At 44.0% G+C, this 13,427-nt stretch overlaps 1 protein-coding gene across 1 annotated transcript in view; it reads right to left on the bottom strand.

The window, feature by feature from the left end:
• Positions 1-7,292, bottom strand: part of LOC144503832 (ETS translocation variant 5-like) — a 34,349-nt gene extending 27,057 nt beyond the window's left edge. The window contains exons 1-5 of the mRNA XM_078228760.1: positions 7,184-7,292; positions 6,566-6,742; positions 6,285-6,372; positions 6,120-6,167; positions 5,914-5,967 (exon numbers count right to left, since the gene is read on the bottom strand). Coding sequence (XP_078084886.1) covers positions 5,914-5,967; positions 6,120-6,167; positions 6,285-6,372; positions 6,566-6,616 — 241 coding nt within the window. The 5' untranslated portion in view covers positions 6,617-6,742; positions 7,184-7,292. The remainder of the gene's footprint in view (positions 1-5,913; positions 5,968-6,119; positions 6,168-6,284; positions 6,373-6,565; positions 6,743-7,183) is intronic.
• Between the last annotated feature and the right edge of the window lie 6,135 nt (positions 7,293-13,427).

Below are 13,427 nucleotides of genomic sequence, written 5' to 3'. Positions count from 1 at the left end.
TTTAAGGGTGAGTGGGGAGGAGAGAGAGATAGATTCAGGGAGAGAATCCAGGGCTTAGGGCATTGACAACTAAAGACAATGATGAGAGTTACAGAAAGGGGTAGATGGACAGCAGGTCAGAATTAAGAAGGGTTGGAGGAGCTTACAGCGATAGAGTGGTGAGGCCATGGAGGGCTTTTGAACACAAGGATGAAAGTTTTAAATGGAGGCATTTGGCGACTGGGAGTCATTATAGGTCGGCAAGCGCAGGGATGATGAGTGGGTGGGATTGTGAGAGAGGGTTAGGGTAAAGTTTTCAATTAGGTTCAGTTGATGGGATATTGGAAGATAGGAGATTGGCAAGTAGAGTATTGGAATAGTTGAGTCCTGAAGTGCAAAAAAGCACAAACAAGATGATCTCAGTCGTATACGGGCTGAAGCAGGGGTAGAGACAGGCATTGTTACAGATGTGGAACTACAGGGTCAATAGCAAGCCAGAGTGGGGTCCCTATTCCATTCAAAATACGTCAATTTCAAATTACTCTTTTGCATTTAGTTCTGCTTTCTGTGTTGAATATGTATGCTTACATCATGCAAACAGTATTACTAAATCAGCACAACTTCTGAATTGCCTATAATAGAGGCCAGCTCAGACCCGAAACTGGATTCCGGGTGAATATATGATTTAAAGGGGACTCAGTGAACATTTATTCTCTTTGATACCAGTGCACTCATAGGCAATTGCGAAACCGAAATTTTCACTGTATAACTAGAGTTTCTATTGACTTCCAAAACCAAGTGTTCCCTGCCAAGCATGACCTATTTTATTCAACAAAAACCCACTTTTACACCACGTTCAGCATGGAGGTTCGTGAAGGCCTGACTTTGTGTAGTGCCATTTTTTCACCAGTGGTACCTCTACCCACTATTCTATTGTCCAACAAGGCAGCATATATGTCTGGGGCTTCTGGGTTGCCCCAGCTCAGCTTCGCTAGCGGGGCACAGACACGGACACACACACGCACAACTGTGGCCAATACACCTAACCTGTATGTCTTTTGACTGTGAGAGGAAACTGAAGCACCCAGCAAAAATCCATATAAACACAGGGAGAATGTGCAAACTCCACGCAGACAGATACCCAAGGCTGGAATTGAATCCAGGTCCCTGATGCTGTGAGGCAGCAGCGCCAAGCACTGTGCCACCCCTTCCAAGGTTAATATACATCTTATTACTATCATTTTCACATACAATTGTACTGTTGAGGAAGTGCCAGGGTCAGAATTAGAACATGCTAATCATATGGCTTAGTTTAGAAGAACATTTATATCTATATCAATCTATTCTGTGCCTCCAGCCATCTCAAATTATCAATAAAGAAGCATTGAATCAGACAGAGATGGCTATCGCCCAAACCACAACAATGCTTTATCTGAAAGCTACAATCTAAGCAGAATTTTCCTCCTCCTGCTTAAATATTGGCACAGTTTCACGGCAATAGCCTTAACTCTTCACCTACATAACGATTAGCACAAACAGCAAGTGGCCATACACACAATACAAACATGAAAATTCAAGGCAGCTCTGGAAGGTGTTATGTGCATGAAGTCAGTTTTTTTGTGTGCTGTTTAAACTAATGTTGTGTGGGACCTAAAATTCATTAAACAAAATACCCTTCCCATTCCAACATACAGCATGCCCATCCATCACATTACCCCACAGTACCACCATCTGTATACAATCCACACCCAGACTCATGCACATTTACCAGCACAAGCCTACTGCACCAAGGACTCTAGGATTGCAGAAAGATAGATAGGTTTCCATGAACAATGAGTACATGCCAGGCATCAATTTCTAGACCACTCTGCCAGCTATCAGAAATGGAGCTTGTATTCCACCACTGTATAACCCTATAAGCTAATTAAAGCAGGTCTTAGCTGCATTGAATTTGAACTTGGCACAGTTAATACCAAAAGATCACTTTCACACTGTAAAAAGATGTTTCAAGTGAATCCCACAGCTCCCGAGGGATTGGAGGATTGTGATGTTGAAGATCAGTCTGACCTGCCTCGTACACACTGCAACAGGGCACAACTTCAGAAATCTGACTTAACAAGCTACATTTTTAGCCAACAACTCCAGCGCTATCTGCTTCATTACATGCTGCACACAGACATATCTGGATAGCAGCCAACAAAATATATTTTAAGCAATGATGATTTCATAGAACAGAATTCAGCCTAAAAGATGTAGCCTTTTCCTGCATTCTTTCGATATAAAGCTTTCTGGTGAACCCCGGCAAATTTTTACTGTACTTAATATAAAGAAAAAAAAACAAGGTTTTTAAAGAACTATTATCTCTCTGGTGTGACTGTTAAGCAGCAGCTTCCAGGGTGCGGATCATAATTCTAGGCTGATCAAAAGGTCCCGTTTACAATGCAATTGCAAGGCTTCCCTTCCGATCAGAATCTGTAATGGAGGTTGGTTTTTAAATGTTTCATTAAAACTAATTGAGTGCCGTATGATGAATCAAAGCCAGGCTCTCCAGGCTACCAGCACTGCTTCAAATTGATGATCATCTGACTTCCAAGTACTCCACAAGTGATGGGAATGAAATGTTGAGTGTGTTGGGGCAGGGGGGAGAGATAAATCCCTTATTCCACAGAGAGCATTCAACACAAAATAAACTTCAACTTAGTTAAAATGTCAACGTGCTTCTCATAAATTAAGAGAGATAGCATTGTTGCTTAGGCAAAATCTGCTTCAACAGCACATTATGCTGGAAGAATGCCATTTCATATCAAGTAGCATTATCCATTGTTCGACAGCACTTGGAGAGATTTGGAGTGGCAGTATTACTTTCTTGCATAAACAGGTTTTGGAAGGAAAGGGAAGTGAACAATAAAGATTCATCTCACCTAGTAGCAACTGGAGGGGGGGGGGGGGTGCAATGAAAAGAGACATTTGCATCCCAATTATTGTCAATAAACATGCATATCCTCTACCATTGCTTCACTCAACAACTCTGTGAAAGTCACTATTTATAAGCAAATAGGGCTATTATTGCACTGCACAGTGCTTCTGGGTTTTGTGCAAAGGAACTTGATTACTGACATTAGTTTTGGGATGGGCTTCTGGACAAGTAACACATTCTCTCCCCCCCTGCCATCCCCCTAAGATATCCTAGCACCACTCTTTATTCCCTGATAGAGCAAGTCAGGTCACCTGTTCCCATAGCTTCCCTTGTGGCTTTGAAACTGGCTCTTGGGAATTATACAGAAGTCACGGGCAATACGTAACAGCACAGCTGAGATCAGAAATTCTAACAGCATCAAATCCATGGTGCGCTGTCAGAGTCACGGCTCCAATCTACAATGTGGTTCCAATAAACAGCATGCTCACGGGTCAGTTTGCCTGATTCTCCAAGCGGTTACAATATTGCAAAAGGATGAATGTTCCTGAGTGAAGCAGGTTTGCTGCAAGTCACTTCTGCATCAGTGACACAAATTCAAAAGGCAAGAAAAGCACACTTTCTTGACTTAAATCATCACATTTAATATAGTTTGGGTTAAAGAAAAACCAAAGTGAGACCCTGTTACTTAAGTGTTATACTTAAAGTGTTGTTAATTAGAACAAGACAAAGTCAATGTGGAAAAACCACAGTACCATCGCAAAAACATGCAGCCTTTGCAGTCTGCAAGCACAATTAACCAGAGATAGTAGAAAAGGAAGCCCAGTAATACTGCATAAAGCTGTAACTATTTCTCGCATTACAAGTGATCATACTTCATGAAGTTCTTCACTGGAAGTTGGATATCCTAAGGTCACGAGAGGCACTAGTTAAGTGCAAGTCTTTTCAATTACTGCCGTGACTGTTCCATTGTGGTAAACTTCACCACATTAAAAAGGAAACAAAACACACAGGCAGCTATCCAAAGCCAGAGACAATCACAATGACTAATAGCATCTAAAGCTGCCATCGGCTGGTCAAGTTTCAGTAATGATTCTCGATCAACCAGATAATATAATAAAATATTAGAGAACCACTCCTGTTAGAGAAATGGGCAGGATCTCCAGGTTTAAGGTAAAATGAATGCAGATTAAAAGTTGTGGTTAGTTTATGTCAGTATGCCGACAAAGAGTTAAACGCTAAACACTCATTGGATCATTATAAATCTGAACAGACACGAGAAGCCCCCTGGCCTTGTGCCAACCCCTCCTCTCAGCACCCAAAATATTAAGCTATTCACGAGCCTGTTACAAGAGTCTACAATTATCCAGGAGCCAGCCAAAAATGAAAGGACGAAAAGGAAAACAACAAATCTCACCCTCACTGAATCTATTTATACGGGTTTAGTCATTGGAAGATTTCATAGGACCTGGATCCCAGCTAAATCTAATCACTTTTGACAGTCTTCTAAACTGTGATATAAAGGAAAGGTGGTTAAATGTTCATAAACTGGTATATGCTAGGATGGCAAGACAGGAAGAGAAAGGAGAATGACAAGTTCATAAACTACAGCAGCTAAAACCAAGGCAATAATGTCCTCAGTGATCAAAAGGTCTATATTTGAAATATATACCCACATATTGTTGCTTCTTCCAGAAACTAGAATGTTGATTACTCACTTGGCATTTAGATGGCACAAGGATTCATCTGTTCCTCACTACTTTTCATCTCTGCCCAAGGCCCACCTTGCAATAGTAAATTGTAATTCCCACTGGTGTAGCAAGTTTGGGATTCGCTACAACAAACAGAAAATGCTGGAAAATCTCAGCAGGTCTGACAGCATCTGTGGAGAGGGAATCAAGCTAATGTTTCAAGTCTGGATGACCAACTCTGATGAAGGGTTGAAATGTTGGCTCTATTCTCCCTCCACAGATGCTGTAGGACCTGAAATTTTTCAGCATTTTCTGTTTTGGTTTCAGACTCCAGCATCCGCAGTATTTTGCCTTTATCTGGGATTCACTAAACTGTTTCCCTCCTACCCACGAATAGCTACCGAGGCCATTACTTCATTGGGGCTGCATGGTGGCTAGCACTGCTGCCTCACAGCACCAGCGACCTGGGTTCGATTCCCGGCTTGGGTCAGTGTGTGTGGAGTTTGCACATTCTCCCCGTGTCTGTGTGGGTTTCCTCTGGGTGCTCCGGTTTCTTCCCACAGACCAAAAGATGTATGGGTTAGGTGGATTGGCCATGCTAAAATTGCCCCTTAGTGTCTAGCTAGGGTAAATGCATGTGGTTATGGGGATAGGGTCTGGGTGGGATTGTGGTTGGTGCAGACTCGATGGGCCGAATGGTCTCCTTCTGTACTGTAGGATTCCTCTCTACCAGATGAAGACTTGCGAAACACATGACAAAGACCCAAAACAGTTCTAAGCAGACTCTGCAGATTTATATATCAAGATTTTAGTGAAAAACAAGAAAAAGGATCAAATCGGAAATGCCCAAAATCTTCTAAATGGGTGGTCCAAGTTTATCGCCAACTCTCCAAATAAGGTTAACCTCAACAGTATCCCCCACACAATAAGATATATAGCTGGGTTTCTAATATTCCAATAAAAACTGAAATAATAATTTAGTCATTGATTATACTGTGTCTAAAAGACCTTCAATTTAAAAAAATGAAAATAATTTAGTAACCGGTATTAAGATAAGACAGACACATTACAAATACAGCTCTGCATTAATATTTTTTCCATGCCTGGGTAACATCCCACTCCACCTTCCCCGACTATTTACAGCTGATTAACACTCGGGGGCGAAATCCAAGCGAATTAATTGAGACCCCCACGAATAAAGGGTTAAATCTTAAACTTAGGCTACTTCCAAGGCAGCAAGGAAAAGGCTATACCGGCACAGCAATTGCATTAAGATAGCCACCATATCAAATTAAATCAGTAAACCACCCCCGTAAAAAAAATACTTACAATTAACCGACTGAAAATCTGGTACAAACTGTTCATCTTCTTCGGGAACTTGGGCTACAGAAGAAAAAGAATAAAGGAAAAGATTTCTAACATTTTTCCCCAATCACTTCTACATTTTATCTCTTATTGCTAAAGACAAAATATGTAGTTTCAGGCTTCATAGCTTAAAGATTATATCTTTTTAAAAAAAAACACGCCTAACTTACCCTCTGCAAGCCACGTTTCTTGCAACAAGCTCAAATCTTGAAATAGTTCTGAGAAAGGTGAAACAGACCAGAGGTAAGAACGATACAAAAAGAAAAGTCGTTGCAACACGCAGAGTATCCAACGTGAAAAGTAACCATTGAATCCAAACCAAAAGATATATTTACCTTCAGAATCGTGAGCGAGGTCGGTCTCCACAAATTTCCTTTTTCTGTCGTTCAGTTGTCGGCCGCGAAGTTCATCCACGCGTGTTTTCTGCCAAATAAATCCACGTAGGAAAAATTGAGAGAACTTAACACGAACACACACAAAAAACCTAGCGCATTTAAACCATCACCCCCCCCCAAAAAAAATGAAAACACAGATAAGGTGCAACTTTCTTAATACTCGTGAATTCTAAATACAACATCTTCAAAAGGAAAGTGAACATTTGTTCTATTTCGCTTACCGGTACACTGTGCACCACAAAAGGAACTTGCTGGTCGTAAAATCCGTCCATTTTGTAGCTGGTCTTCTCTTAAAAGTCCTGCTGCAAACCATTAACATGGACTCGCAGAGTGGGGTGAGGTTTCTCTCTCTCTTTTTTATTTGGCTTGTTTTGTTTCCCTTTGCTCTGCAGCTCCTCCTGAGAGAGACAAGAGAAAATTATGAATGGGAGAGGCTGACGACAGGTAGGAAGGAGCGTAACGGGATCCAAGCGCCCCATTCACAAAAAAAAACACTCATTCACTCACTCACTCAGCTGAGCCCACCGCCTCCCACACTGCAAACAACAACTCGCTTTCCCCCCCCAGCGGCCAAGGCAGCCGCCCCTGTGCTCACCTCCCAAATGGAATAAATACAAAAAAAAACCTTGCACAAAATCACTTCGACGGGCACCACTCTCCAGAGAGCAGAGACGTGTTAGGAGAAAATGGCGAACATTTGCAACACAAGCGAACATTAGCATCTATGTTTAGCTTTGAGAAGCAACACTTTAACCCCCCCTCCCTCCCATTCTGCTGAAAATAAAAACATCCACTTTATTTCAATCAACCCTGCACCATCAAATATCTCTTCTGCTTACCTGTGAAGGGCCTGGTGTTGTGTTTACTCAAGGGTTTTGTTCCCAAAAATATACACTTTCTAGCAATTAAAAGAAACACCACGCACTTGGACTCCCAAATCGCCGCTCTGAAAAAAAAGTTGAATGGGTTTTTTTTTGCTTCAGTTTCAGTGAATGCGACTTCTCTCCCCCGCCCCCTCCAGAGGAACGCCGGCACCACCGATTGGTTAGTCTGCCCGTCAATCATGGTGTACGCCAGTCCATTGGTCCGCGCGGCAACATCGGGCCAGCCAATGGGCGGACGGCGTTGAAGAATCCGCAGCTCGGATTGGCCAAAGGCTGCGAACTCGATACATACACACAATGGGCCGTGCCGGCCAATCAGAGAGCCGGGCGTGCCCCACTGATTGATAACTGGCCCAGGGTTTTCATTCACGAAAATCTGCTCAGGGCTGAGTGAGTGCGCCATTGAAAAGGGGCAAGGCACCGCGGTTAGAGCTAATCCCGTGCAAGGTCACAAATAACTTCAGATAGCCAAAAGCCTGATCACTTGCAGCAACCCCAATCTCTTCTTCCTACTTTCACAAGTAGGAAGAAACAAAAATAGACAGCTCGTGAGAGCCAACACTCGGCTCAAGAAATATCCACTGCTGCCTCACAGCTCCAGGGACCCAGGTTCGATTCCCAGCTTGGATCACTGTCTGTGTGGGGTTTGCACATTCTCCCAGTGTCTGCGTGGGTTCCCTCCGGGTGCTCTGGTTTCCTCCCACAGTTTGAAAGACGTGCTGGTTAGGTGCATTGGCTATGCTAAATTCTCCCTCAGTGTACCCGAACAGGCGCCCGAGTGTGACGACTAGAGGATTTTCACAGTCACTTTATTGCAACCTACTTGTGACGCTCAGCTCAAGAAATATTCACGGTGGCATAGTGGTTAGCACTGCTGCCTCACAGCGACAGGGACCCGGGTTCAATAACTGTCTGTGTGGAGTTTGCACATTCTCCCCGTGTCTGTGTGCATTTCCTCAGGGTGCTCCGGTTTCCTCCCACAGTCTGAATGGTTAGGCGCATTGGCCATGGTAAATTGTCCCTCAGTGTAACCCGAACGTGTGCGACTGGGGGATTTTCACAGTAACTTCATTGCAGTGTTAGTGTAAGCCTACTTGTGACACTAATAAATAAACTTAAATATTCACTGCAATTTGATGCATTATTGTCACATATATTAGTATACAGTGAAAAGTATTGTTTCTTGCATGCTATACAGACATAGCATACTGTACATAGAGAAGGAAAGGGTGCAGATGTAGTGTTACAGATATAGCTAGGGGTGTAGAGAAAGATCAATTTAATATAAGGTAGGTCCATTTAAAAGTCTGATGGCAGCAGGGAAGAAGCTGTTCTTGAGTCGTTTGGTACATGACCTCAGTTCTGTACCTGTTAGCACCTTCCTTTAAAATATGCAATTTAGCAGATGAAACCTTAATACTTTCTGCTTTGGTGACTGTGAAAACGTCATTTTTAATGTTAGGATGTGATGTATTTTTTCAGTCTACAGATTTTGCATTTCTGCTATTATACAATCAAAGATCTAAGCTTAATGCATTTACAAAAATAGATTTTGGGTCTGCCCCGTCCACTCTTCAGCTGTGTAACTTTCAGAATGGAAGTTATTTCCATACCCTCGCCACCAACTTTGCATGTACCAGCTAGATTTTCAGGAGCTGGCGAGGGGGAGGATTCTCAGACAACTCCGGGCTCTCTCTCTCCCCAGCCGCACACTTGTAGATGATGTAAAGGGGGAATGGGTGGGTGCGCCCCGCTAGAAATGGTAAAATCCAGCCAGTGAAGGAAAGAGGATTCTCAAATCCCTCATTAATTAATTCAGCAATTCCCCATACTAAAAAAAAACACATTTCCACTCTCTCCTGCCATTGTGCTGTGTTCCCTTGTGGAGTGATCTTCAACAAGAAAAACAGACTCCTACATCCGTAATCTGCCAGCTCTCTGTTTGTATCTGTGTATCGCGGGTCTCTAACTAAAATTACACCGATATCGATACAGTTCAGCGTCAAATATGTGGTACAATGCCACTGTAAGCCGGTTTTGTGGCTCCTGTACAGCTGAATCTTCCAAACATGGAGGTTTGATCGTAGATTGATGCCGTTTCGATTCCACTGTAACAGCTGGAGCCCATACAGTGTAAACAAAAGGGCAAAGCACACAGAAAAATCTCTTGTAGCTGCCGGAGAACTGAAACAAAAGCAGAGAATAGAGGAAACAATCTGCAATCAGCCTGCATTGGTTCACGTGTCAACTTGTCTGTTCTCCCCACAGATGTTGACAGACCTGCTGAGTGTTTGCAGCTTTCCCCCCCCTCTTGTTTGACGCCCATACAGATCTTAAAGGGGGTGGATAACTTAATTGGAGATATATGTTGGACGACACAAAACGCGTTGCCAACGAGGCAGCTTTTAAAAAAAAAGTGTATACCTTGTTGTATGGAACATATAAGCCAATTTCGTGTGTGCAAGTCCCACTGACAGCAATGACTAGGTAATCTATAATGACAATACTGGCTCAGTTGGTTAAGACACCAGAGAATACTTGCAACAAAAACAGAAAATGCTGGAAAATCTCAGCAGGCCTGACAGTATCTGTGGAGAGAGAATAGACGTGATGTGGAGATGCCGGCGTTGGACTGGGGTAAACACAGTAAGAGTTTAACAACACCAGGTTAAAGTCCAACAGGTTTATTTGGTAGCAAATACCATTAGTTTTCAGAGCGCTGCTCCTTCGTCAGATGGAGTGGATATCTGTGGATGGAGTGGTGTGAATGGAATGGAGCAGATATCCACTCCATCTGATGAAGGAGCAGCGCTCCGAAAGCTAATGACATTTGCTACTAAATAAACCTGTTGGACTTTAACCTGGTGTTGTTAAAACTCTTACTGACAGAGAATAGAACCAGACTCAGTTTGAGACCAGATTTTAGATGCGGTCAGACCTGATGAGATTTTCCAGCATTTTTGTTTCAGATTCCACCACCCGCAGTATTTTGCTTTATTTGAGGTAAAGCTTGCTCTCCTTCAAAAGTCTTCATTAATGGACAATCCCTGGTGTCGAAAACGATTGTTTTGGTGGAAGATGTAAAAGTTGACTGTAGTACACAGCCTTACACATTGGCAGGTAGAGTTGGCAGCAGATTGTTGACTGGAGCAGCTGCCCTCTCTTTCCATCTTCTCTCTTGTTGTTTAGAAGATTTTGACACCATTTCAATGATGGGTTGCTATTTTGGTCGTGATTAGTCATCTGTTGATGGAACAGATCTCCACTGAGGATTTGAGGTTGTCTTTGAAACGTGCCTTTTGGCTTCCATGTGAGCAGGCTGCCTGAGTAAAGTACCTGTATGAGCAATTTTGAATTGACTATTGTGAAATATGTTCCATCCACCTCGGCTGTGAGATTGTCATGGCCTATAAAATCCTGATGTGGAGATGCCGGCGTTAGACTGGGGTAAGCACAGTAAGAAGTCTCACAACACCAGGTTAAAGTCCAACAGGTTTATTTGGTAGCAAATACCATAAGCTTTCGGAGCGCTGCCCCTTCGTCAGATGGAGTGGATATCTGTTCTCCAACAGTGCACAGAGACACAGAAATCAAGTTACAGAATACTAATATTCTGTATTCTAGTATACTATAGTATATTCAGAATACTAGTATTCTGTAACTTGATTTCTGTGTCTCTGTGCACTGTTGGAGAACAGATATCCACTCCACCTGACGAAGGGGCAGCGCTCCGAAAGCTTATGGTATTTGCTACCAAATAAACCTGTTGGACTTTAACCTGGTGTTGTGAGACTTCTTACTGTGCTATAAAATCCTTCCAGGGCAGCAGAGGCCATTTGGCCCATCGAGTCTACACTGACTCTCTGACAGACCCAGGCCCATCCTCTTCTTGCCCTATACCCATAACTTAGCCATGGTAAATGTGTGGGATTAAACTTTATTTATTATTGTCACAAGTAGACTTACGTTAACACTGTAATGAAGTTACTGTGAAAATCCCCTAGTTGCCACACTCTGGCACCTGTTCGGCTGCACTTAGGGAGAATTTAGCATGGCCAATGCACCTAACCCGCACAAACTGTTGGAGGAAACCGGAACACCCGGCGGAAATCCAAGCAGACATAGGGAGAACGTGCAGAGTCCACACAGTGACCCAAGCCTGGAATCGAACCTGGGTCCCTGGCAGCAGTGCTAACCACTGTGACACCATGCTGGCCATCCATCAAATGTATACATCTTGGGACAGTAAGGGCAACTTAGCAAGGCCAGCCTACCTAACCTGCACATCTTTGGACTCATAAATTATCTGTGTCTTGGAGGAGGATCATGTTTGTGCTTCTGTCCTCCTATTTAAATCATAAGATCCTTCTAAGAGAGAGTTGAAGATGTTCTTCTGGGATCTTGATGTGGTGATTTTCCAGCACTTTAGTTTATTTATTATTGTCACAAGTAGCCTTACGTTAACACTGCAATGAAGTTACTGTGAAAGTCCCCGAGGTGCCACACTCCAGCACTTCTTTGGGCACACTGAGGGTGAATGTAGCATGGCCAATGCACGTCTTTCAGACTGTGGGAGGAAACCGGAGCACCCGCAGGGAGAATATGCAGACTCCGCACAGACAGTGACCCAAGCCGGGAATCAAACCCAGGTCCTTGGCGCTGTGAAGCAGCAGTCATTGTGCCACCATTAAGGTCTTGAGCCTATTAGCAGTGCTAACCATTCTGCCACTGTGCTGCCCACCATGAATCTCAGTTGAAGGTATTAGATTTGATACATTCGGTGTAGATTGGTAGAGGACTTTGATCTTCCTGTTCAGGGCAAGTGTTTCGCTGTCATAGGCGAGGGTGAATATGTCAACTATCTCTTCTTCAGAATGAGCACTAACATGTGCATCATCACCACACTGGAGTTTTAATACAGAAGTAGTTATTGCCTTGGTCATGGCCTTCACAACTGACCAGATAGAATGAGGGATATTATCCTGCAGGCAGGGTTTAGCAAGCCAGGAAAGAATCAAAGGGTTGAATTTTAAAGTTTATTTATTAGTGTCGCAAGTAGGCTTACATCAACACTGCAACAAAGTTACTGTGAAAATCCCCTAGTCACCATCCGGTGCCTGTTCGGGTACACTGAGGGAGAATTTAGCATGGCCAATGCACCTAACCAGCACATCTTTTGGACTGTGGGAGGAAACCAGAGCACCCGGAGGAAGCCCACACAGACAGGGGCAGACACTGCACAGACAGTGACCCAAACCGGGAATCGAACCAGGGTCTCTGGCGCGAGGCACCAGTGCCACCCTATTTTATTTTTCCAAGGGAAATTTTACAAGGGGCATTGGATCCGTGCTGTAGGGGTAAAAGCAAATCCTCAGTCCCCACTGACCAATTCTCAGCAATTTTACACAAGCGTCCTCCTAATTGGTTATCTGTGGGCCTGCCCTCTGGACAGGCTCCAGATGCCCTGCAGCTCTGGAACCCCAGAGGTGCTATTGGGAGAGGGGTGGTCACTGCTGAAAGATGTAGGAACCTGGAGGCTCCAAGAGATAACATAAAAACAAAATGAAATTAAGCAAATTCATGAGGTTGAGAGTCAGAGGGGAAACCCTTCTGGGGAGGTTGTTGGGTGCTGCCTTTTCAGCCTGTGGCCCCCTCTTGGGCCCATCGAGCTTTGCCCTGTTGACTGCGACAGGGAAACCAACTTCATTTAGCTGACAGCCTGCCCAAACAGAGGGAGGGGGCCTCTGAAGTTGTAGACCAACTCCTTGGAGTGCAGCCTCTCCACACCCAGTCCTGCTGCCAGTTAAAATCCCCTATGACTCCCTGTGATGGTACCAACCCTGCCATTGGGGCTGGCAAAATCCTGGCCTAAGAAGCAGGATCTCAAAGACAGTAATCTCTGGCTGTGCTGGAGAATATAGAAATAGGATGATAGGGCAACCTAATGTGAGACTGGAAAGAGAGCGCTGCAGGGAGTTTAGATTCCTGGGACATTGCAACTGGTTGGGGAGGGGGGGGGGGGGGGGGGAGAAAGAGGGGGGCAGGTGGGACTGAAGCAGGCCGCAGGCCAGATGCATTGTACCCTCAGAGCAGAACTGGAGCCAATATCGTGTTGGGATGGTTTGATAATGCTGTAGGGAAGGTTTAAGCTACTTGGCAGCATGAGGGGAGCTAGGATGTCGCAACAGAAAGGAAGTAG

The sequence above is a fragment of the Mustelus asterias genome, chromosome 14 (assembly GCF_964213995.1).
Source record: "Mustelus asterias chromosome 14, sMusAst1.hap1.1, whole genome shotgun sequence".
Classification (NCBI taxonomy): domain Eukaryota; kingdom Metazoa; phylum Chordata; class Chondrichthyes; order Carcharhiniformes; family Triakidae; genus Mustelus; species Mustelus asterias.
This window is presented reverse-complemented; position numbering and strand designations above follow the sequence as displayed.